General features: G+C 49.4%; 1 protein-coding gene across 3 annotated transcripts; it reads right to left on the bottom strand.

Annotated features, from left to right (window-relative positions):
- Nucleotides 1–1168: 1168 nt before the first annotated feature.
- Nucleotides 1169–13216, bottom strand: LOC308469704 (uncharacterized protein). 3 transcript variants are annotated; one of them, XM_080992553.1, is made up of 6 exons: nt 13031–13216; nt 8956–9484; nt 7374–7497; nt 5329–5907; nt 2373–2453; nt 1169–1940 (listed from the first exon to the last, which is right to left on the bottom strand). In XM_080992553.1, the coding sequence occupies exons 2-6, from the start codon at nt 9283–9285 to the stop codon at nt 1468–1470; spliced, it is 1587 nt and encodes a 528-aa protein (XP_080848679.1). In that variant the 5' UTR covers nt 9286–9484; nt 13031–13216; the 3' UTR covers nt 1169–1467. The 3 variants fall into 3 exon arrangements, with proteins under 3 accessions (XP_080848679.1, XP_080848680.1, XP_080848681.1); XM_080992554.1 differs by having other exon boundaries at nt 8956–9454; XM_080992555.1 differs by having other exon boundaries at nt 8956–9393.
- Nucleotides 13217–26494: the final 13278 nt, after the last annotated feature.

Raw genomic sequence — 26494 nt, 5'->3', positions numbered from 1 at the left:
CAGTGGGAAGTCAATAAATAAATAAATAAATAAATAAATAAACAAATAAATAAATTTTTTTATACCCCGCCCATCTGGCTGGGTTTCCCCAGCCACTCTGAGTGGCTCCCAGCAGAATATTAATAATAATAAAAAAGCGATCAAACATCAAACATTAAAAACCTCCCTAAACAGGGCTGCCTTCAGATGTCTTCTAAAAGTCAGATAGTTGTTTATTATTAAGCGGGACCTGAGTGCATCAGCACTTTCTAGCAACTGATATTCAGAAGTGTATGTTGCCTCTTAACTGTTGAGACAGAGCATAGCCTTTGTGGCCAATAGCCATGGTTTAGCCCCCTTTTAAAGCCAGCCAAGTTGGTGGCCGCCAATGTCCCTTGTGGCCCTCTGCCCATTCCACTGTCTCCGTTCATGCCATATCTCCAAGCATAAATTTCCCCAGCGTGTTATTTTTCCACAGAAAATTCCTCCGCTTCTTTCCCTGCTCTCCTCTGCTCAGTATGCGAGGAGTTGCAGGTGCTGGCATTGTCCAACCAAACAGCCATGGGCTGGCTATGGGGCCGGGTGCGTCACTGAGGAGGCACGTGGAAGGCTGTGGGCCTGAGGCCTACTGTTTGAGAAACGCTGGTCCAGAAGTCAGAGGGTTGAGCCAGGACCTGGGAGGCCAGGGTTCAAACCCCGATTTAGCCATGAGGCTCACTTGGGCCAGTCGCTCTCTCTCAGCCTAGCCCACCTGACAGGGTTGTTGAGAGGAAAATATATAGAGGAACAGAGGTACATAAATTTAATCCTTCAATGAAAGCCCCTCAGAGTTCATTTTACACTCCCAAGTGGTTATTCGTAGTAACGGTGGCAGCTGCCCCACATGCAATGTCAGGTGTGGGGCAGGTGGCCATTGTTTATGAGGAATGAACTTCTGGGCCCAGATTTAGCCAATAGGGCTGCAAGTTCCCAATCCCTGTTGTAAATAAACCAGTGCCCCTTAACCCCAAATGTGCATGTGTACTGACTTCAGCTCTTCCCATTCTTGAAGCCACTTTTTCTACTATATGGCTTCAGGCCTATAAATTTGGCTCGGCCCAATCTGGTTGCCAAGGAACATCGATGAAGTTTGAGTTCTGAAAAAAACACACACCCAAGGATTTCCCCACCAGAAACAGCAGCCAACTGGTTCACTTTTTGCCTTCTTTCTTTTTTAACTTGATGCCGGGGCTCGAAGTTTATTAAAAAAGAAAGAAAATACTTTATTTTTAAAAATAGGGTTTTTGTTAGCTTTCGGCAATGGCAGAACAAACGGCTGTTAGGACGAAGCCTTCGGTTTGTTGACAGCGCTCTCTTTTTAACCCTAATGGGAAAGCATGGGGTGTGTGTGGAAGAGAAAACAACTCCCAAGAGGTTAACCGAAGTAAAGAATGAAACACGGCAAGCTGACAACCGCAAGCTCTTGTAGGGGATTGCAAAAGGCGAGAGTCAAGGGCTGTAGTTCTGAGGCCTTCTCCTGGTACGGGCCCTGGGTGTCAACGGCCGCCTGGGGATGCCCAGGCGGGAGGAAGAAGGGCCTGCAGGCCGGTGGCTGGATTGGGCCGTCCGTGGCGGCCATGCTTGGCGTGAGGGGGCAGTGGACACGGCCGCCGGAGCGGATGACTGCCGCTGCCATATGAGCAGCTCCAGAAGTTCTGTCTGCCGTTGCATGATGGCAATGATCTGCTCCGTGCCCACCCTGTCCTTCTCGCGGTCCTCCAGGTCTGCTTTGGCGTAGCCGTCGAGGGCGGAAAGGATCCTGTCAGTAGCCGCCTGCATCCGCAGGTCTGCTGCCATCGCCAGCTCCGCGGCCAAATCGTTCCTGGTCTTCTTGTGCCGGTTCCGGATGTTGGCGAGGCGTTCGGCGGCCGAGAGGCCCGTCGGCCCAGGCAAGGGGCTGTGGCAAGGGGTCGGGTGCACGTCTGGGAGCAATTTGGGAAGCGGGGAGGGGGAGAAACACAAAAGCAGAGTGAGGGCATTTTGAAAGGCTGCAAGGGATTCTGGGAAGGGGACGGTCAAGCTTATGAGCATCGCTTGAAGGAGCTGGGATGGGGAGCCTGTGGCCCTCCCAGATGTTGCGCCAACTCACATCACCCTCAGAGGCCGGGGATGATGGGAGTTGTAGTCCAACAACACCTGGAAGGCTACAGCTTCCCCAACCCTGTTAATATTAAACCCACTCTCTGGATGTGGATCTTTAATGTAGTCAACATGCCAACTTCTTGGAAAAGACCAGGCAACCTCTAAGGTCCCATCCAACTCCCTGAGGTTCTGCAGAATTTATTCAGCACTCTGAATCCATTCATTAAACATCACCATTTGGCATACGAAATTCATTCCGCATTCCCTCTTACCTGCTGTGGAGCCAGTGGTGGCTGGGCTGCCAGGGAGACTGGGAGGGGCAGGTGGCAAGGGGCTGAGCAAATGATCGGCTTCTAAAAAACAAAGGGAAGGGCACTGAATATAATTTTGCATCGCAATATACCGCCTCTTTCCACCGGAACCAACTCAGACCTTGCGTTCACCATCAGAGGCTCTGTGTGTTCCCCTGCCACTGAGGGAGGTGTTGACATGGGAACGGCCTTTTCAGTGGTGGCTCCTCGTTTGTGGAATGCTCTCCCCACGGAAGCTCACCTGGCACCACTGCTGTCTGTTTTTAGTCACCAGGCAAAGGCATTCTTATTTCCCCCATCAGATATGTCAGTGGCCTTTGTTCCGCTCATCCTTTAAGCGGCGTGGGTAGGACTTAGTCCTTTTAAGCATTTTGTCAGATGACAATTTTAGCTCTTGTTTACTGCCGTTTTTATGTCTGATTATAATGCTTTCGTTATTTCTTTTTTTTAACTGCATGAGTCGCTTTGAGGCAATGCTGAGGCTGCTGATAGCCTTAGCAAAGGCCACGGACAGCAGTAAATCACACCAAACAAGTTGGAATTAACTCTTTATTAGCAAAAGTAGGTGTGTCAGGCTTAATGAGCATAGCAACTCATCTCTGGCAGGTGTTGCCCCATGAAGCAGTTGCTGAGATTGAAGGTCCCTGCCTCCTCTCCTCTCCAGAGTTTCCCCCAAGCAATCTGAGACTACGCCTGCGTGAAACTTACTTCTCCCTCCGCCCTTTTCATGCCTCTCCTGGTTCTGGGAACTGGAGGGGAGCTTCTTACAGCAGGAGGGGGAGACATCCGTGCCTCTTCACCAGCCTGACCCATCTCTGCCTCTTGGCCTTCCTCCTCTCCTGCTTCAGCTTCTGCCTGATTCTGGACTTCTCTCTGCCACAGACTCTCTCCGCTCACTAAGCCCTGTTACCTCTTCGGCTTCCAACACTGCCTCCTCCCAGTCTTTTCTCTCCGACCCCTCACTGTCATCCCACCACCACTCCCTGGGCTCTGCACTTTCTTCCCCTGTGGGTTCCCCAGCTGGTTCCTCCTACTATTCCTCTGCATCCAGCCAGCCCATGACAGCCACTAAACTTAGGTGGCTTAAAACAGCAGTGAGCAACTGCTGGGGTGGGGGAGAGATAATTCTCCAAGACAAGCAGCTGCAGAATGGCTGGATTTAATTTTAATATGCCAAACGCAGGATTTAGATGACGGCAACGCTGGGCTAACCAGGTCATGCATGGAGCGCTGGGCCAAACAGCAGGAGGAAGAGCTAGAGGATTTGCTGAGCTTATCGACCTGAAAATTCTGCGTCCTCTCAAATTAGCTCAAGGCTGGGTTTCCCACAGGAGGAGGAAAGTACAAACTGGGAAACTGGCTCATAAGCTAAAACTAAAGCAGAAGGCCAGAACGAAACCACAAAGAAGACTTCAGAGATAAGGATATAAGAAGAGTCAATGGCCCACCCAGTTCAGCATCCTTCTCTTAACATGGCTGACAAGATGGGGAGTCCAGAAGAAGTACCTGTTTGCAGCAGTGCACTCTCTCCCCTTCTGCAGTTTCTGGCAACTGGTATTTAGAGACGCACTGCCTCCGACAGTGGTGGCAGAACACAACCATCAGGGGTAGCAGCCAGCCTTATTCTCCTTCATGAGTTTGTCTCTTAAAGCCATCCAAGATGGCGGCCATTGCTGCCTCTCGTGGGAGCAAATTCCACAGTTTAACTGTAAAGTGGGATGATACCCAGCTCTACCTCTCTTTTAAATCAGAACCAGTGAAGGCCGTGAATGTCCCGTGTGATTGTCTGGAGGCAGTTGGAGGGTGGATGGCGGCTAACAGATCGAGGCTGAATCCTGACACGGCAGGGGTACTGTTTTTAGGGGACAGGGGACGGGCAGGTGTGGGGGACTCCCTGGTCCTAAGCAGGGAAACTGTGCCCCTGAAGGACCAGGTGAGCAGCCTGGGAGTCATTTTGGACTCACAGCTGTCCATGGAGGCACAGGTTAATTCTGTGTCTAGGGCAGCTGTTTACCAGCTCCATCTGGTACGCAGGCTGAGACCCTACCTGCCCACAGACTGTCTTGCCAGAGTGGTGCATGCTCTAGTTATCTCCCGCTTGGACTACTGCAATGTGCTCTACGTTGGGCTACCTTTGAAGGTGACCCGGAAACTACAAGTAATCCAGAATGCGGCAGCTAGACTGGTGACTGGAAGCAGCTGCCGAGACCACATAACACCGGTCCTGAAAGACCTACATTGGCTCCCAGTATGTTTCCGAGCACAATTCAAAGTGCTGGTGTTGACCTTTAAAGCCCTAAACAGCCTTGGCCCAGTATACCTGAAGGAGCGTCTCCACCCCATCGTTCAGACCGGACACTGAGGTCCAGTTCCGAGGGTTTTCTGGCAATTCCCTCCCTGCAAGATGTGAGGTTACATGCAACCAAGCAGAGGGCCTTCTCGGTAGTGGCAGCCACCCTGTGGAACGCCCTCCCATCAAATGTCAAGGAAATAAAAAACGATCTGACTTTTAGAAGACATCTGAAGGCAGCCCTGTTTAGGGAAGTTCTTAATGTTTGATGTTTTGTTGTGTTTTTAATATTCTGTTGGGAGCAGCCCAGAGTGGCTAGGGAAACCCAGCCAGATGGGCGAGGTATAAAAATAATATATTATTATCATTGTTATTTAAAGAAGGACTTTCTTCTGTCTCTCCTGAGCACCCCAAGCATTCTGCTTCACTGGATGTTTCCCTCTGGGTTCCCGTGTGATGAGAGAGGGAGAAAAACTTCTCTCTATCCACACACTTCTATCGTGTCACCACATTGCACACCCAATTATTCCTCTTTGTAAAGAGAGAGGGAGGGAGGAGGGGACAGAAGGGAAGTGAAACCTGACCTCTCGTCTTGATAAATAACCACAAAAAAATGGGGGCACTTACCCGTGGCCGGCTGAGGGGTGCTTATCGGCTCCTCAGAGTCGTCCTCTGTTTTGCACACCACGGTGGTGGAATCCACCGAATCGACGAGTTCGATGGAGAACTGGGCAGAGGGGTCGAAGAAGTCCTGGGGCTCGTGGTAGTCCTCAGACTCGTGGGGGCCCCCCTCCTCCAGGCCACGCAGGGGACCATCATCTCCCCCCGATTCCTCCTGGTGTCCGTAACTCTGGGACTGCCCTGCGGGTTGTGGCGCTCCGGAATCCAGAATCTGCTCCAGCTGGTCGTAAAAGGGGCAGGTGAGGCGCCCTGTCCCCGAGCAGTTGTTCTCTTTGACCTTCTTGTAGTCCCGGCGCATCGTCTTGGTCTTGGTGCGGCACTCCTGCGCTGTCCGCTCGTGGCCCCTCTTGGCCATCTCGTTGGCAATGACCTGGAAGGTGTCCATGTTCCGGTGGCTGCTCTGAAGGACCTGCTGGATCCTCTGCTCCCCCCAGATATCCAGGAGATCAATCACCTCGGCGTACGACCAGTTGGTGCCACGGCGGCTCATCTTTGGGAAATGTGGCATCGGCAGGGCAGAGCCAGCTGTTGCCAACAGGGAAGTGGGAGAGGGTGAACCTCTGCTCTCTCTTTTTAGTTCAACTAAGGCAGAGGGGGGGACGCGGGTGGCGCTGTGGGTTAAACCACAGAGCCTAGGACTTGCCAACCAGAAGGTTGGCGGTTCAAATCCCTGCGACGGGGTGAGCTCCCGTTGCTCAGTCCCTGCTCCTGCCCACCTAGCAGTTCGAAAGCACGTCAAAGTGCAAGTAGATAAATAGGTACTGCTCCGGCGGGAAGGTAAACAGCGTTTCCGTGCGCTGCTCTGGTTTCGCCAGAAGCGGCTTAGTCATGCTGGCCACATGACCCGGAAGCTGTACGCCGGCTCCCTCGGCCAGTAAAGCAAGATGAGCGCCGCAACCCCAAAGTCGGCCACGACTGAACCTAATGGTCAGGGGTCCCTTTACCTTTACCTTTAGGGCAGAGGGAGGTCCAATTTTCTATACCAAGCGGGCTGCAAGAGTACCTTGACACGGAACTACCTTGTCGCTCATGTTGGCAGGGAACCGAGGCCAAAATTTGAGCCCCCCACCACAGCCCTCATGCTGCATTCACAAAGCCGGATAAACTGAGAAAGCGCTAGCTAGGCTTTGGGAGGGAGGCAAGAGGACTCTAGGACCCTGTCAGAGCCCTCACACCTCCTTCCCAAGCCCCGGGCTTCCCCTACCTGCCTTTGGCAAGGTAGCTTGAGGGCTTCAAATGTTGCCGAGGGCCACCAAATGAGGCCTCAAGGGCCACATGTTGGACTGCCTTGATCTAAGGCAAAGTTGAGGAGGCTCAAGCCCAGAGTCCAAAAGTGGCCCTGCAGACATATTGACCTGGCCCTCAGGAGCCTCCCTAAGGCACACCCCTTCTTCCCAGACCATGCCCTCAGGGGTCTTGCTCTGGCCCTCTTAGGAGTCATTCTGCATGGATCAAATGTTGCCTCAGAGTGAAATCACTCCTTTTTGCTTGACCGGATGGAGAGAACGGTGTGTGTAGAGAAAGGGAAATCTCTTTTAGGGGGTGTTTCTTGCTGGAATGTATGTCTACATTACAAAAGTTAAGAGTTACATCTGTTTCTTCACCCACTTTTGCCTCTGCCCGGCGCCCCGCCCCCGTCATGTGGCCCTAAGAGAGAGCTCAGGTAGGTAGGTCCCTGGTCTGATCTGGTACAAGGCAGCGCTCTGTGTTTTCTTCAGCTCAGAAATTTGCATATGTACTGCAAATACAAAGCTGCACACAGTTCTCCACCCGCCCCCTGCAAAGATGCAAAAACTGCTCCCTCGTCTGCCGGTGGTCCTGTTTCCCTGCCCTGCATATAGATGTGGCACCACCCCCACCCCCCGCCAAAAGCTGCAGTCAGGCAAAGCAGTAATGGTGGTGACCGACAGAGGTTTTCAGGACGCAAAATTCAGCACACAGAATACACACATGCCCCCGGCTGGTGTCTCGGGGGCAGAATGAGCCCTTACCGAGTGAGCTGGCTTCCCTCTCCAGCCTCTGCTTGGCCTCCCTGCGGAGATACCGCCGTCTGTCCAGCAAGGTGTGGTCGGCCTCCGGGGAATGGACGTCCATCTCGTCAAAAAGGACCGGCACCTGGGAACAAAGGCAGAGGGCTGTTGGTTCACGCATGCTACGTGTTCATTTATCTACTACAGTGGGTGAGGAACCCCAGACGTTTTGGTTCCCAAACGCCGCAAACCCAGAAGTGAGTGTTCTGGTTTGCAAACGTTCTTTGGAACCCGAATGTCTGACAGGGCTTCCGATTGGCTGCAGGAGCTTCCTGCAGCCATTCGGAAGCCGCGCTTTGGTTTCCAATTGTTTTGGAAGTCAAACGGACTTTTGGAACGGATTCCGTTCGACTTCCAAGGTACCACTGTATATTAAATTTAAGAAATTCAATAAATACAACAGTAAAAACATCTATGAATGCTGGTTAGTAAAAAGAAATTGACATTGCAAAGGCCTATGGAGAAATCTCTGAAACAACAATGGGCTATCAGCTCCGTCCAAGGCATGATGGAGAACAGCAACAACTGGGAAAAGATAGACATAACATCTTGCAAGGACAGGAAGAAACACCACAGACGGAATAATTGCCACACGCAGGAGGAACAAGGATATAGTTTGAGTGCCTCAATTTTAGTTCTATAAATAATTTAATGTGTCAACACAAATAGAAGTTATTAATATTGCAGTTGTTGTATAAGGGATTATTATTTTGACCGAAATGTAATTGAAATTAGTAAGATTTTGGAACGCAGAAATGAAGAAAATCATCAATCCATCAATTCTAGAATGTGGGTGGGTGGGGACCTAAATTATGTAACTTGGTATTTGAACAATTCGTATTAGTACAGTCATACCTTGGAAGTCAAACGGAATCCATTCCGGAAGTCCGTTCAACTTCCAAAACGTTCAGAAGCCAAAGCACGGCTTCTGATTTGCTGCAGGAAGTCCCTGCAGAAAATCGGAAGCCGTGGAAGCCCCGTCGGACGTTCAGCTTCCAAAAATAGTTCACAAACCGGAACAGTCACTTCTGGGTTTGCGGCGTTTGGGAAACAAAACGTTTGAGAACTAAGCTCTTTGAAAACCAAGGTAGGACTTATAATTTGGTATTGTTATAATGAGGCTATTATTGGATTATAACTGAAAACTAATAAAAATTATTATTAAAAAAAAGACATTGCAAAGGCTTGTTTGAACGACACAGGCAACGTCTAAAAGCAGGAACGATTCCTGCTGTGCATATACCCATAGTGTCAATGTTTCCCTTTTTTTAAGGGAAATTCCCTTATTCCCAATAGGATTCCTCGCAAGAAAAGGGAAAAGTTGACAGCTATGCATCTACCAGCAGGGAGTTCCACAGGCCACAGCCTGTCATACTACATAGTAAAGGGCAACCAAACCTCAGGAACCACAATAAGTCTCCCAGGTGGGCCTTAAGGCATTTCTGGTCCAGGTCGGTCAGGGCTCTGTAAATCAGCAGAAGCAGCCGACCTGCTCACAGCTGGGCAAGCACTTTGGTTTGATCCCTGGCTCCCTGCTTTTTACCTGCTGCTCCCGTCTCCTTGCTCCTCGCTGCCTCAGGATGAGCTCCTCCGGCTGCTGAGGGGGTCCCCATCTCGAATGAGGCGCCTGGATGAGTCTCAGGTGCTCCTGGCCGTGGGCTTCCCAGCACGGAGGCACCTCTTCGTCCAGCTCCTGCTTGACCTGCTCCGGCCCTGGCCATCCCAAAATGTCCCTCAGGCTCCCAGCCCGGATGACGCAAGGCCCTTTCGCCGGTCCATCTTCCTCTTCCTCATCCTCCTCTTCCATTTTTATCTGCAGCACTTGGTCTCCCGCCACCTGGAGGTTGGCTGCCGCTGCCCGCTCAGCGGCCATTTTGTCCTTTCCAGCTTTGTGCCAACGTCGGCCTGCACCGGGTGTTGCTCACAGACCTCCCTCTCTTGCTGATCTCCCAGGGTCCTTTTTTTCCTTTTCCCGATCGTGCTGCAAATTATTTAGGGCATTTAGACATACAGATGTCAGCATCACACACAAGGTTTTGCTCCTGCAGGGAAGACATACAGAAAACAGAAGGCTGGAGAGAGAGACAGAGAGAGAGAGAGAGAGAGAGAGAGAGAGAGAGAGAGAGAGAGAGAGAGAGAGAGAGAGAGAGAGAGAGAGAGAGAGAGAGAGACCCCAAAAATTAACCTGCTAAACTGATATTCCCACGTCTGGGGTGGGAAATTTCTTTCATTTTTAGGGCCTTATATGCACATTTTACTTTTGTTCAGTAGGCTAGTTTCTGCTCAAAGCTCTATAGCCACATGGTGGAATGATGGAAACAGAATATTATTATTTTTAGCAGGGTAGCTGACGGAGGAGAAATGTGAAACTTTTTGCCATGTAAATTAAAAATACTCTGTTTTGTCAATCACAGTAACGTAGGCATTATTTTCGTGATTAATCAAATCCAAAAAGGGAGCCAAAGAGAACTTGTTTGAAGCTTGGTGCTTTTAAAACTAAACACACACATACTTTCTTGTGGCTAAGACAAATTAACGACACCGGGTTCAGTGTCCTGTCCTGTTTCCTGGATTTTGTAATATCTTAACCAGTCCATGAAATGCAGGAAGTTTATTCTTTTGCACTGTCTTCCTGTAAGTAATGCAGCCAAGGCTCTTCAGTGGGATTGGTGGAGAAATTTGATTCAGTTTGCATTTGAAGGCGATCTTACGCAATTGGCATTTTCTGGAAAAAAACACGCAAAACGAAACAGCCATCCTTTGAAATTTACGCTTCTCCAATTTTTGCAATGCAGTCCTTCAGCCATGTAATGTGAACAAAAATGGATAGAGTGAAGTGTGCGTTGAAATGTGTATATTAGTGAAAACAGAATTGTATTAGAAGAAACTGCATACAAAACTGTGCATATCAGGAGTAACTAGCAGTAAAATGTGAATTGATTTTCACCAGGACTTGAAAATATAAATTGCAAGCTGATGTGGAAGTGTGGAAAACAGAACTAAATACTAGAAAGTGAGATACTGAAAGAAATTTAATTTAATTTCTCTTCATCCCTACTCTTACGTATGTGCCATTAATAGCCTGGATAGCTCAGTTGGGTAGAACGTAGTCCTGATAACACCAAGGCTGCAGGTTCGATACCCATATGGGACAGCTGCATATTCCTGCATTGCAGGGGGTTAGACTAGATGACCCTCAGGGTCCCTTCTAACTCTACAATTCTATGAAAAATATTAACAATCTGCATCCAAGCAACTCAAATTTCCCACTGCAAAACACTTGAATTCTGACATTGGCATAAGTTATATGAAATGCACATACATACACTCATTGTGCTATAGGTAGTCAGGGGAAAGAAGGGCCCATAGGAGGCAACTCAGCATGGCTTTAAAAGAGGATTAGATAAATTCATGGAGGATAAGGCTATCCATGGATACACACACACACACACACACACACACACACACACACACACAGATATAGACTCCACGGCACCTGTCATTCATAACACTTAATGCATCTGATGAAAGGGACTGTAAAGGTAAAGAGACCCCTGACCATTAGGTCCAGTCGTGGCCGACTCTGGGGTTGCGGCGCTCATCTCGCTTTACTGGCCTAGGGAGCCGGCGTACAGCTTCCGGGTATGTGGCCAGCATGACTAAGCTGCTTCTGGTGAACCAGAGCAGTGAACGGAAACGCCGTTTACCTTCCCGCCGGAGCGGTACCTATTTATCTACTTGCACTTTGACGTGCTTTCAAACAGCTAGGTGGGCAGGAGCTGGGACTGAACAACGGGAGCTCACCCCGTCGCAGGGATTCGAACCGCCAACCTCCTGATCGGCAAGCCCTAGGCTATGTGGTTTAACCCACAGCGCCATCTGCGTCCCTTGAGATGTCATGGAATCTGTGGTTTAGATCACAGCACCACCCACATCCCAAGTGGACTGTAGTAGCAGACAAAAACTTAAACCACAATTAATGTGTTCGGTCATTAAGGTTTCATCAGTCAGTCTGTCTGTCTGTCTGCTTTTGCTACAGGAGACAGGCATACCTACCATGACTGGAATCGATAAAACGAACACCCCCGTCGCTTAGAACATTTCTAGATCCCAAACACACCCCGTCTCAAAATAAACACACAGCTTTTGTTTGGCATAATGGGCATAGCCAGAATTTATGTTTTTTTTGGGGGGGGGGGCAGGATACCCACCTGTCACCATTCTCTACCCGTCTGGCTCTGACTATCAGATTCGGAATGAAGTGTCTGGACAACTTTTTTTTTAATTACTTTCTTCCGACCACAAGTGCTCAGAAAAACCTGTCAAAATCTTTCCACAATTTATACTTCAAGTATTTTTATTTATTTACTTGATTGGGGGGGGGGGCTGCTTTCCTGCCTACGCCCATGTTTAGCATCCAAGTTAACTATAGTCCTGGCTATGAAATTACCTTATCTCCATAGAAAGTGAGCAGGGCAGGAAAGGGCCATGGGCTAGTGACTCGCAGGGCAGAAAACTGTCTACTTAATGGTAGAGACAAACCAGACTGACACTGAACTTGGCAGAACCCACAACCTAGAAGGACGGCCTGGGAACAAGTATATGGGTCTGGTTTTTGTCGGCGTTTTAGTTTTGCAGGGGAAGTTCCAGACCCTCCAAACTGCCCCTATTTTCCAGGGACGGTCCTGGATTTACAGAAGCCGCCCCGCTTGCTGATTTGATCCCGGAATATCCCGCTTTTCCTTAGGACGTCCCAATTTTCATCGCAGAAATGTTGGAGGGTATGGAGTGCTCACACACACACACGTGCACACACTTTGAAACGATACACCCAATAAAAGCCGGATTTGGCGCAGGTTCCTTATACAGCATGTTCTTTTGCAGTTCATGATGAAACGCAACACAACTGCAGTTAAATGTATATACAGTGGTACCTCGGGTTAAAAACTTAATTCGTTCTGGAGGTCTGTTCTTAACCTGAAACTGTTCTTAACCTGAAGCACCACTTTAGCTAATGGGGCCTCCTGCTGCCGCTGTCACACGATTTCTGTTCTCATCCTGAAGCAAAGTTCTTAACCCGAGGTACTATTTCTGGGTTAGCAGAGTCTGTAACCTGAAGCGTCTGTAACCTGAGGTACCACTGTGTGTGTGTGTGTGTATAATGTTACGGATTCACTGACATGGGAAGGGTTTTGTGTGAGCATTTTGCTCTGGCCTGGGTGGAAAGAGGGAGGGGACGTCACTGCTGGCTGACACCAGCTGTTCTTAACCTCGCTTGCGCCTACAAGCATTCATTAAATTCCTTCCTCTCTTTTTTTGCAATTGCAATGAATACCACTCTGCCCCCCTACCCCTCCATCATAATACAGTGGTACCTCGGGTTAAGAACTTAATTCGTTCTGGAGGTCCGTTCTTAACCTGAAACTGTTCTTAACCTGAAGAACCACTTTAGCTAATGGGGCCTCCTGCTGCCACCGCGCGATTTCTGTTCTCATCCCGAAGCAAAGTTCTTAACCCGAGGTACTATTGCGGGGTTAGCGGAGTCTGTAACCTGGAGCGTCTGCAACCCGAGGTACCACTGTAAATGGAAGCTGCATGCAACCCACTTGAGAGCTCACCTCTTCGGGGATCTGGCCCCCTTCCTATGGGGAGCAAGGGCTCGGCTTCCTTCCGCTGCACATGCAGCCGCTGCGAGATTATCGATTATCGCTCCTGGTGCTGCTTGCAAGGATTCAAACAGGCCATTTCCTCCCCCGCCCCCACCAGGAAGCCGCTTTCATGCTTCGCCAGCTGCACAAAACTGGGGGTTGCTGTTTCTCAGGCTTTCTAGGCAAGCGGAGGAGCTCGCTCGGTTTAACCCTACAGCGCCCCTCTGGCACAAAACGGTGCATGGAATAAATAAGAGCTTTAGGAGAGGCCCCACCCGCACTATGCATTTATAGCGCAATAACACCTTGATCGCTCATGAGATGGGGGCTGTAACATCTGGAAGGCCGCAGCTTCCCCTCCCCTGCTCTCATGCTAATATTAAACCCATTCTCTGGATGTGAATGTTTAATGCAGTCAATAGGACTGGAAAAAGAGGCAGATCTCAGCAGGCTTGGGCGGAGACCAAAGTTTGCAGAAAAAAGAATAATAATAATAGTAACTGGGTGGGCGAGGGAGAATCCTAAGGGGTGTGTATGTGTGAAAATGGCTGAGCATGGTCAGGGTCTGCAGAATTTGGACCATTGGTAGGGAAATGCAATGGAGTATCCTGGAGGAAGGGCATGGCTGGCAAAAATCAGGCACAAGACAAGTGTACAGCATAGGCCTAGCCAGGGGGCAACTACTCACCCACAAATCCAGTAAATAAATAAAAATACTTAACTAACTGACCAATTGTGTTGCAGATAACTTGGTTCTGCCCCCCTTAACATAAAGCCTGTCCCCCAAATAAATCCTGGCTACGCCCATTGCATTCACTATCGGCACATATTTATTATTCATTTTAAATGAAATGAGCAGTGAACAATTGTATTTATTTATTCCTTTATTCTCTATTCCACTTAATCATCGACGTCTCTAATAAAATTGCAAAAAGGGGAATGATAAAAATTCACCATAAAATCTAACGAAACATGTCTGTGGAAGAAAGGAGGTCTTTGTCATGCGCCTGAAGTTCTGCAGAGAGTATGGCTTAGAATCATACAATGGTGGAGTCAGAAGGGGACCCTGGGGGTCATCTAGTCTGACCCCCTGCAATGCAGGAACCGCAGCTAAAGAGTTCCTGGCAGATGGCCATTACAAACTCTGCTTAAAAACCTCCAAGGAAAGAGCGTCCACCACCTTCACCAAAAGCATCCCAAGAACTATAAGGGTGTTAAAAGTTGTTCAGAGGCTCTCATTCCCCTCACGGAGCTGACAGTTCCCAGAGTGGTTTAATAATAATAATAATAATAATAATAATAATAATAATAATATTTTATTTATACCACGCCCTCCCCGGGCTTAGGGCGGCTAACAGCAGTAAAATTACAATAATTATTTTTAAAAAACCAATTTAAAATACAGGTTAAAATATAATTTAAAATGCAGCCTCATTTTAATAGTAGCCCATAGATCAAAACCATAAGGGGAGGGAAACATAAAGGTCAAACCAAACCAAAGGCCAGGCGGAACAGCTCTGTCTTGCAGGCCCTGTGGAAAGATGTCAAGTTCCGCAGGGCCCTAGTCTCTTGTGACAGAGCGTTCCACCAAGTCGGGGCCAGTACTGAAAAGGCCCTGGCCCTAGTTGAGACCAATCTAACCACCTTGTGACTTGGGACCTCCAAGGTGTTGTCATTTGTGGACCTTAAGGTCCTCTGCGGGGCATACCAGGAGAGGCAGTCCCATAGATATGTGGGTCCTAGGCTGTATCCCTTTCCCAGGGTTCTCTCTGCAAATTGTACCTCTGTGGGGAAAACAGGGGTCATCTCAGCAACTCTCAACACCTTTAAAAAACTACAACTCCCAGAATCATTTGGGGGAAGCTGCTGCAAGTGGTATGTACATCCAAGGGAGACAATGGAGTGTGCCTCCGGAGGTGAAGTCAAACCGCTGGAGAATCTGTCACTTTGCATTTCTTAGTACAGAAAGTATTGATCTGATGTGTAGAGATCTTTCCTATTGTAATTAGTTCAAAAGGGTTCTGGAGACTTCTCTGCGTGAAAGAAACAAGCAGAAGGCTATTCCTTCAGAGAAGCTGAGTACAGCTGGCTTAAATTGCTCCTGTTATCTCTTTTTGTCAAGGTCATGCTGACTATAATAATAAGGTCAGAAGAGCCTGGGTCTCACGCTTTCTCTTTCTATCTCTTTCCCTCCTGGTGTGGTGTTTGGTACATAGATAGTGTTAAGGTTTTAGTCTTATTTTAAGTTATTGTAAGTTTAAGTTAAGTCTGTAGACAGGGCCAATCCTGAATGTATTGGATTTGTGACCATTATGCTCATTTGCCTTCTGTAGCAGTAAAGCTCTGCTGGATGAAACACAATTGCCTCTGGCCTATTTTTTTTTTGGGGGGGGGAATCTTGCAACGTGTTTAAGTTTTTACTCTAACTATACGTTGAGTTCTGCTCTGGATCAATATTGAGTAGAATTCATGACAGAATCACAGCGCCTGCTGTGGCTGCAGGGACTAGTAACTTGTACCTGCTGCCTCCCACAAGATACCAGCCGAGGCTGTTCAGAATGGTGCAACTAATCTGCTGACTGAATGTACAGGTATCATTTCAGAGATATCAAGGTCTTACAATAAAAGCAATCTGTGATATACTGGACTAAAATATAAATGGAACAGCGCCAACTTTCCCCAAGGATAGCCTACCTGGAGGGCATCTGGTTCTCCTCCCCTCCTGTAGGTAGGCTATCCTTGGGGAAAGTTGGTTAGAGTGTGGTGCTGATGATGCCAAGGTTGCAGGTTCGATCCCCGTACGAGACAGCTGCAAATTCCTGCATTGCAAGGGGTTAGACTGGATGACCCTTCCATCTCTACAATTCTGTGATGCTGGACTCCATCTCCCATCATTCCTGACCATTGGCCATGCTGGCTGGGGTCACCCTACATATTTACAGGCCTCTGTGTGGGCTTTGGCTTCTTCCCCCAAAGAATCCTGGGAGCTGTAGTTTGTAAGGGTGGCGAGAGCTGTTAGGAAGCAGAATTGGATACGTGTCGGAAATGTAAAGAAATGAAGGGAACGTTTTTTCACATGTAGTAGACATGTAAAAAGGTAAAAGATGAGGAGTTGGAAAAAAATATGTTTAAGTAAAGGTAAAGGGACCCCTGACCATTAGGTCCAGTCATGACCGACTCTGGGGTTGCGACGCTCATCTCGCTTTATTGGCGGAGGGAGCCGGTGTACAGCTTCCGGGTCATGTGGCCAGCATGACTAAGCCGCTTCTGGAGAACCAGAGCAGCACACGGAAACGCCGCTTACCTTCCTGCCGTTTGCCTTCCTATTTATCTACTTGCACTTTTGGTGTGCTTTTGAACTGCTAGGTTGGCAGGAACAGGGACCGAGCAATGGGAGCTCAACCCGTCATGGGGATTCGAACCGCCGACCTTCTGATCGGCAAGTCCTAGGCTCTGTGGTTTAACCCACAGTGCCACCTGTGTCCCATATGTTTAAAGTAACTTTTCCCAAAAGACTGGAGTCCTTTTTGTAGGGAAAATTTTTGACTGAAGTCCCTTAGTGTCAACAAAATTTATTTATGTATGCAACAACGGCAGCAAGAGTTTGGTTAGCCCCAAAATGACAAGTGAGGGAAGTCCCAGGCAAAGAAGACTATCAACGTAAGGTGGTAGAATATGCAGAGCTTGCAGGTTTAACATATAGAATAAGAGAGCAAGAAGAACAAATATGGAAAATATTTATTGAGGATATGGAAAATAACTGTACACAGCTGAAAATGCTGGCAGCCTTAAGATAAAATCAACAGTGTAATGAATGTTTGAGCGACGGAAAAGTGGAGAACAGACTAAAACGGCGACAGCAAAATATGCAGGAATGAAAGATAAATAAAATGAACGGAGGAAAGAGGAGGATGGAAGTCGTGGGATATCTAACAGTATGTAAAATGCTTATTTTAAGATGTAAAACTGAAAATTTTATAATTTTTTTAAAGAGTTGTTAGGAGGCCTCCTATTCCCCTCACAAGAGCTCTCTGTAAGAAAAACACTGAAGCCTAATTTGATTAGCAGAATACCTGGCCTCTAGTGGGCGGGGCTTTCATGCTGTACTCTAGAACAGCCCCTCCCTTCAGGCTGTCAGTTTAAAAAAGAGTTCAACTGTCACTTACCTCAAGGTGCTTCGTTTCCCTCAGTCAGCATGTTACTACGCTACGTTTCTCTACTATGAAAGCTTTGTTTCATATATATCCAGTGAGTCCACCTCACTGGATGAAAAGACAAACTCTGCTAAAGGAGAAGGTGGAATAACTTATGGGCTCAAGAGAGATGATATTTCTCTGACAGGAGGACAGTTTTTTATTCACCCCCTCCACAACGCTTGTCATTCCCAGAGCCCCCTAGGAAGACGGACGGCCTGTTAGACCGCTCTGAGAAATAGAGCTCCGTGAGGGGAATAAGGGTCTCTAAACAACTCTTAAGGTTGCCATATTTCAAACAGTGAAAATCCGGACAGAAAAGTTGTTGAGGTTGTTGACCTTTTTTTTTTTTTTTTTTAAACAAATTCACCAAAAGCTTAAAAATGAAAAAACGAAGTTTTTGAGCTACAGTGGTACCTCGCAAGACGAATGCCTCGCAAGACGAAAAACGCGCAAGACGAAAGAGTTTTCCGTTTTTTGAGTCGAATTTCCCTATGGGCTTGCTTCGCAAGACGAAACGTCTTGCGAGTTCTTGCGAGTTTGTTTCCTTTTTCTTAAAGCCGCTAAGCCACTAAGCCGTTAATAGCCGCTAAGCCGCTAATAGCCGTGCTTTGCAAGACGAAAAAACCGCAAGACGAAGAGACTCGCGGAACAGATTAATTTCGTCTTGTTGGAATTCTGCCTGGGTCAGAGGAATGTGCCACAGCGTAGGCACCGGCAGATATTCCTGTCGACCTCCCCGCGTCTCCCAACATCTGCTGATAAGCAGGCGAGGTCCGGCGATTCTTCTCAGATGTATGAGAGGAACACACCGTTCTTCCTCTCTCCCCTTTGGTGTCCCCAGGGAGGGGAAAGAAGCAGACAGAAAACTATTTACATCATTTATTTCTGCCTCTTACATCAGTACAGAGAATCATGTCTGCACTCAACAACAGCAAGAAGAAACTCCTCCCAAGTACATCCAGTACGGGTCATATGACACACACACACTGAGCTAACATCCGGTGCTCAGTACAGAATGGACTGCCCCTTTGTTCCCATGGCAACAGTCACAAACATCCTGTCTGGCTTTCCAGCCACAAGCAGCTGGCTGAGCTGCTAGAGCCTTTGCTTGCTGCAGCATTGGTGCTTTATGGTAACATACTCCCCCTAAAGTATCAATGCGTGCTGCGAGCAAAGCGTCATCCAGAGAAGAAAACAAACAGTTGTTATATTTATAACATTCCCCTGTTGTTTCAGTTCCACCCTTGGAACTACCCGCCACTGGTTTAACCAATGTACCTCTCTGGTTGTGTGACTTCGCATTACCTCGGTTAACAACTCTCTGTTGTGCCTTTGTCTCTGACTCAGACACAGCTTCAATCTGTCCTTGGTCGTTTACAATAGCAACATATGCAAGGTTAGCAAACTCCTTTGAATACCTCTTGGGTGGTACACCCTTCGTTGCTCTCTCAGACCTACGTATGAGGTTCTGATCTTCTGTGCTCACTGGTTCAACCTTTGGACTCTGTCGAGAACCAGTAGCAATCAGTGGTTCTTCCTTCACCTGTGAAGGTCTATCCATTGTGTGAGATTTCCTCTCAATGACTGTTACAACTGAACTCTCTGAGCTCTCACTGTCATCATCAGTACTACTGAACTCAATAAGATCAAACTCATCATCATCATCATCATCAGAATCGTTTCCTGTGGGAAATGTCTGTACTACCCGCTCTTGCTTTGGAGCACTCTCTAGGAACTTTGTGAGAATCACCTGACCAGATTCAGACAAAATTACTCTGTAGAGACCTTTTTCATATCCCACAAAAATGCCTCTGGCATTCTTTACTCCACCTGGAGCTTCTGTTCTCACATGAGACCCGAAAACCTTGAAATAGGCAACAGAAGGTTTTCTATTGAACAGCTTCTCAAAAGGAGAACATCCCAACTCTGTTGAGACCTTTCTCAACCACACATGAAGATAGGACGCTAGCGATTCGGCCCAATATTCATGTGGCAAATGTGAACTCAGCAATTGCGCATTCATCCCCTTTTGCAATTCTTTGTTCACTTTTACACAGACCCCCTTGTTCCACGCTTCTTGCGAGACTGCAACTTTGTGGTCTATCCCTTTTCCATCCAGGAACTTCTGAAACTTCTGTAACAGAAAAACTTGTTTGTCATCTGTGAAAAGACAATCAATGTTAGCATCATGCATACTTTTAACCTTGTCACAAAACTCCTGAAACTTTTCTAAAGTTTCTTGTGGTTTCTCCATCATATAAACCCAAGAATAATTTGTGAAACAATCCACACACACAAGGTAAAATCGTGCACCGCCTCTAGATGGTTCTAGAGGACCAATCACATCAGCATACACCCGCTGAAATGCTCTGTCGACCTTTTTCGTCACCTTCCTGGTGCTCACACTGGTCTTGGTCACCCCTGCAAGAGAGATTTCGTTAGAAACAGAAGAATTACATTTCATGTAATCACTTTGATCAAAAGTCAACAAATACAGTCCATCTTTCTCTTTGGCAGTAAGAAACAGTTCTCCATCTTTGTAGATCTTGCAGCTTTTAGCATCATAGGACAGTTTCAGTCCTTTCTTTGCAATCTGCGACACGCTCAGCAGATTAAATCTCAGTTCTGGAACCAGGTAAACATCGCTTATAGTCAAGTTCAGACTCTCAAGATACACAGTCCCAATTCCAGTCGCTTCCAACTCCTGACCGTTGGCCTGTTTCACAGTGAAGCTTTGCTTCTTCAACGTCGAAAACAGTCCTCTGTGCGGGCACAAATGTTTTGTACAGCCCGTGTCGATTATGAATGCGTTCCCAACATCTGGCGTGGTTCCTTTCGCCATCATAGCCTTTGCAGGTTTCACCTGGCACTTGGTACGGCTTTTGCCTGACGCCTGAGGCTTCGTAGAGCTGCTCTTTGCTCCTCTTGACTGGCGCGGCTTCTTACAGTTTCGCTGTAGATGCCCAGTCTGTCCACAATTGTAGCATCGGACAGCACTCAATGCTACACCATGCTTCCCAGTAGCATCATCAGTGGGGAGATTTGAACTCTGTTCTTCCCTCCCCCTGTCTTTTTCTTCCAGTGCAGCAAGTCTGTCGTGTTCATTCAGGACCACAGCACAAACTCTCTCCGCGGTCAGCTGCGCGGCCGGTAGGGAACCAAGCTGACTGGCAACAACCTTGTAGGTGCGGCTAAGGCTGTTTATCATCATGAAGCAAAACACTTCCTCCTGAAGACGGAAATTGCGTTCCACCATCTGTTGACGCAGAAACTTCATTTCTGTCAGGTGTGCTTGAACATCTCCATCAGGCGCAAGTCTCAGATTGGTCAATTTCTCAAAATACAGCAACGCTGAAGAACCAGCATCTCTCTGATGCGTTGTACGCAGCGTGTCCCATACCTCTTTTGCATTTTCTAAATGCTGAACATGCACCAACTGATCATCTGAGACACACAGAATTATAGCAGTCCTGGCCCTTACATTCTGTGACTCCCAACCTCTGGTTGGTGCTGCAGGGATGGGGTTTTCAATTACATCAAAAAGCCTCTGATTCTGCAGCAGGGCCTTCATCTTTACAGACCAAGATGAATAATTGTCATCGGTTAAGGGAGGTGGGCAAGGCAAACCTCCCCCTTTCTTGGCATCCATCTTGAAGCCAAGCCTCCAGCTCACAATGTCAAACAAACTGTAAAATCCAACAGTTGTTTTTTCCTTTCTCACGCAGCAATCTGCAAATTGTTTACGCTCTTTGCACCTGGCAGCTAAACTCAGGCTGCTATTGAAAAGTCCCTTCGAAGAGCTCGTAAACTTGTAGCCAAAACATTCTCTGGTTTTGTTTCGCTTTCCCAGGCTTACACGCAGAGTCCAGCCCCTTTGCCAGTAACTTTCCAGGACCGTTACCTAGCAACAATGCATTTCAATAGGACATCTTATCTACCACAAAAATTTGTGGATTGCAGGCTTCAGCCTTCAAGCTGCAGGCCTCTTCTCCCGGAGCTTTTGTTTTCTTTGAAACGCAGCTCCGTGAACCAGGGAATTAATCTTCCTGCGTTCACACTTTTAGCCCGAAATGCAGCATACCTTGAACTTTGTTGCTCTGGAAAACACCTCTTCTTTCCACCAGCTGTCTGTGGAGCCTCTGGCTTTTCTTCCTCCTTGGAGCAGAGGAGGACAATCCACCAGCCTCTCATGCAGATGTCCGATGAATCGCAACCATCCGAAGGCTGCCACTGTTGGAATTCTGCCTGGGTCAGAGGAATGTGCCACAGCGTAGGCACCGGCAGATATTCCTGTCGACCTCCCCGCGTCTCCCAACATCTGCTGATAAGCAGGCGAGGTCCGGCGATTCTTCTCAGATGTATGAGAGGAACACACCGTTCTTCCTCTCTCCCCTTTGGTGTCCCCAGGGAGGGGAAAGAAGCAGACAGAAAACTATTTACATCATTTATTTCTGCCTCTTACATCAGTACAGAGAATCATGTCTGCACTCAACAACAGCAAGAAGAAACTCCTCCCAAGTACATCCAGTACGGGTCATATGACACACACACACTGAGCTAACATCCGGTGCTCAGTACAGAATGGACTGCCCCTTTGTTCCCATGGCAACAGTCACAAACATCCTGTCTGGCTTTCCAGCCACAAGCAGCTGGCTGAGCTGCTAGAGCCTTTGCTTGCTGCAGCATTGGTGCTTTATGGTAACAGCGAGGCACCACTGTATTTCTGACAAAAATAACACTGCTGTCAGGGGTTCAGGAGCAGAGGCAAGGGCAAGGGAGGAAACAGAGAGCGAGGGAGAGGAGGCAGAAGAAAAGATGAGTGATGACGACGACCCGAGATCTCCGAGTCTTTCCAGTGAATCAGAAGATTCACAGAAAGGAGCACCAGTGGCCAGGGCAAGGGGGGAGCCTAGGGGGACACCCCAGGAAGATAGAGCCAGAGGGGACTCAGAGGGGAGCAGTTGGAAATCAGGACCAGCGTCACCGCCAGAGAGCAGGGAAGAGGAAGGGCGCCAGGGATCAAGCGCTGGCAGCTCACAACAGGGGGGAGGGCACGAGTCAGGAGTGGCCACACCTCCATCGGGGAGCGAAGAAACGGTCAGACGGAAGGTGGAAGGTTGGGCGCGCGTGCCAAGTTCAAATGCACAGGAAGGTGGCGCAGTAGGCAGCCCGGAAAGGGAGCCAGGTCCTAAAGCCCGCCGAAAGGAGGGAGAAGAGTCAGGGGGGTCAGCGTCAGCGTCAGAGGAATCCCGGAAGGAAGAGACCCCGGGGGGCAGAGGGACCCAGAGAAGAACAGTCAGGCGGAAAAGGTGGAGCAAGGCTAGGATATTAAGTTGGTGTACAAGGGGCGGAGACTCAGATGGAGCTTCGCCGATCTAACCATGAGACGTAGAGTTGCACGCAGCAGCTTGAGAATGGAAACTGTAACTCAATAAAGACTTTTATTTAATGATCGCTGGCTAGCGTGATCCTCTGTGAGCTAGGATCTGGAAGCAGCTCTGACAGTAAGCTCCATCTCCAGATTGTGGGCATCTACGTCCTCGCGGAGAGGAGAGAAAGCGGGTGCCTACTAGCGAGCTCACGAACGGCAGACAACATGACGGCCGAACAGCAGATAGTGGAACTCAGAGAAGCAGTGACACGACTGAATGCCGAGGCTCTTGCATCCAGGAAGAGAGAGGAGGACGCAGCTGCCGCCTACAGGGATCTCCAGGTCAGGTTGGAAGTGCTTACGAAGCAAGGGCAACTGACACCCAAACCGGAGGGGATTGGGTTGGGGAGACGAACAGGCAGTCTGGTCTCTCACTTCGATAGGAATTTGCAACAGTACCCCAACTTTAGAGCAGATGTAATGTGTGCACTGCAACTGCTGAACAAAGACTTTAGAGATGAGCAAGAGAAGGTGGGATTCATCATGTCCCATTTGCATGGAGATGCTAAAGCATGGCTGCGCAATTTGTGGAGAGATAAGGATCCGGCGCTCCAAAATGCGGATGCCTTTATTAAAGCGATGGATGGGTGCTTTTTATCAAGCATTGACGTGGATCTTGCTCGGCAGGAGATACATGGACTGAAGCAAGGGAGGGCCAGCGTAAGGCAGTACCATGCCCGCTTTTTCGCTTTGGTCAGTGCCCTGGAATGGGACAGAGATTCGGCTCCTGTAAGAGACCTGTTTTGGGAGGGATTGCACGGCTCGGTTAAAGATGAAATTGCGAGGGGGGAGAGACCCCGGACCACGCAGGAGATCGTTCAGAGGGCGCTGGCGGTGGGGGTGCGGCTGGAAGGACGTCCGTGGAGCAGGGACGAAGGGCGTGGAGGGCGCGAACCAGCCAGGGGCTCCTCCTTCCTTCCCAGAGAAGCAGCGCGTGCGCAATCCACGCCTCCGCCAGGAGGAGGAGCGGAACCTATGGAGGTTGGAGGTGCAAGGGCTCAGTCAGCAGCCAGAGCCCTAGCACCGGCAGCAGTGAAAGCGAAGCCTCCTAGAGGGAACAGGAAGTGTTACATCTGCGATGATCCACAGCATATGGCGAAAGAGTGTCCCCAGAGGCTCCACAAGCACACTGCAGCCTCAGCAATGGTAACTGCAGCAACGCAGCAAGGACAACCACAGCAGGGAAACGAAGGAGTCTGGTTGGAGGAAGAGGCACTGGGGCCCAGCCAGACGTGTCAGTGAAGCAGTCCCCAGAGATTTTACAGCCCATGGACCCCCTCCCGCCCAAACCGGTAGTGAGGCTCACCGCGTCGCTCCAGCTGCCCAATGGAATCACCATGGACGTGCCAATCACCATTGACTCCGGAAGCAATGCGGACTTTATAGGGCAGGACTTTGTCGACCGGCACGCTATACAGTTGCTGCCTGCCACGCTGCCCCTGCAGGTTGTCACGGTGGATGGCAGGGAGCTGCTAGGGGGGCAAGTGGTGAAGCAGACGCCACCAATGGTGATGCGACTTGGGAATCACAGGGAAATCATCAGCTTCAATGTCACTCAACTATCGGACACGCCCATTGTATTGGGCATGAGTTGGCTGGACAAGCACAGCCCGACGCTGGCTTGGTACCAGAGGCAGCTGACCTTCGGCTCTTCCTTTTGCGCTGAACACTGCATCGTGCCCAGGCAGGAAGGAGGGGAAGAGGAGTCACAGCTGCAGCTAGGCACGCTGCAAGCGGTTCCCCACAAGTACGCAGAATTTTTGGAGGTTTTCTGCGAGAAAGAGGCAGACAGGCTACCCCCCCACAGACCATATGACTGCAAAATTGACCTGCTGCCGGGGGCGGCGCTGCCCAAAGGGAAGCTGTATTCCATGTCTGAGGACGAACTGCAGGAACTCAAAGAGTTCATAGATCATAATTTGGAGCGCGGTTTCATCCGAGAGTCCAAGGCAGCGGGGGGCAGTCCGGTATTCTTTGTTAAGAAGCGGGACACGCCCCAAAAAAGACTTGTAGTGGACTTTCGCATCTTGAACAGTGTGACCAAGCCATCGGACTTCCCCATGCCCCGAATCGACGACCTCCTCGCAAAGGTACGGAAGGGCAGAGTGTTCACCAAGTTGGACCTGCGAGGGGCATACAACCTCATTCGCATGCGGGAGGGAGATGAGTGGAAGACAGCCATGTTCACGCCCCTGGGCACCTACGAATATAGAGTTATGCCTTTTGGATTGCAAAATGGCTCCCACATTTTTCAAGCTTTCATGCATCACGTGTTGGCGGGGCTCCTCTACAAGACGTGCGTCTGTTTCTTGGATGACATCCTGATCTTTTCGGAATCGCAGCAGGAGCATGACAGACACGTCAAGGAAGTGCTGAGCAGGCTACAGCAACATAGGCTTTACGCCAAGCTGGAGAAGTGCCAATTCGACGTGACCGAGGTGGATTTCCTGGGCTACAAGTTGTCTGATAAAGGGCTCGCCATGGACAGCGCCAAGGTCCGAGCAGTGTTGGATTGGAAAAGCCCACGCAACCGGAAGGAGGTCCAACGGTTTGTCGGCTTCGCGAACTTCTATCGCAAGTTTATCAAAGGCTTTGCGATGCAGACAGCGGCCATCACGGACACGCTCAGCTCCAAGAAAAAGAAGTTCATCTGGACAGAGCAGGCGGAGCAGTCCTTTCAGGCACTCAAGCGTCTCTTCGCGTCGGAAGAGCAGCTGCTTCATGTCAACCCCAGCAGGCCGATGAGGGTGGAGACAGACGCTTCGGACAGAGCCGTGGGAGCAGTCCTGCTGCAGAAAGACCCGCAGGGGGTTTGGAGGCCGGGAGCGTTTTACTCAAGGAAGCTCAGCAAGTCCGAACAGAACTACACCATCTGGGACAGGGAGTTGCTGGCCATTCATGCAGCGTTCAAAGCGTGGAGGCACTTCCTGATCGGCGCCAAGCACACGGTGCAGGTCTGCACGGACCACAAGAATCTAGAGCACTGGCGCACGGCACAGTTCCTGAACCAGAGGCAGATACGTTGGGCTGAGTTCTTTGCGAATTTCGACTTCCGAATAGAGTATGTCCCGGGGGACACCAACATCATGGCGGATGCTCTCTCCCGTAAGCCACAGTATCTGGAGGAGGCAACGCCAGCGGCCGCCATGCACATCTTCGCACCGACAGTGTGGGCGTGCGCGGCGGCGACAGTTGACCTGGATGCGGTGCGACGAGCGTTGCAGGATGACTCCTTCGCGCAAGCAAAGATGGCAGAGGTGCACAGGGGCACGGCAGCGACCGACGAGTTCCAGCTGCGAGATGGTTTGCTCATCCGTAAAGGGGCCATCTACGTGCCGGGAGACGAACTTCGCGCCAAGGTACTGCAGCAGCTGCACGACGCGCCCACTGCCGGGCACTTTGGCAAGGAGAAGACGGTGGAATTAGTAGCCAGAGACTTCTGGTGGCCCGGAATGAGAGGGGAAGTCACGGACTACGTGGCGAGGTGTGACACCTGCCAGAGGTCCAAACCAGTGCACAGACCGCCGGCTGGACTGCTGGAACCGCTGCAAACTCCGTTCGAGCCATGGGAGAGAGTGGCCCTGGACTTTGTCACGGATCTGCCCAGCTCGAGGGGCAAGACGGCTGTGCTGGTGGTGGTGGATTTGTTCTCCAAGATGGCACATTTCATTCCGTGTGCGAAGGTGGCCACGGCGGAACAAACCGCCAAACTGTTCATAGACCACGTGTTCAAGGTTCACGGTCTGCCGCGGTCTATTCTGTCCGACCGAGGGCGACAGTTCATCTCAAACTTCTGGCAGAGGCTGA

This window comes from Podarcis pityusensis (assembly GCF_964106645.2).
Source record: "Podarcis pityusensis genome assembly, chromosome: 2".
NCBI lineage: Eukaryota > Metazoa > Chordata > Lepidosauria > Squamata > Lacertidae > Podarcis > Podarcis pityusensis.
Note: the sequence above shows the minus strand (reverse complement) of the source record. Positions and strands in the feature narration are given on the sequence as shown.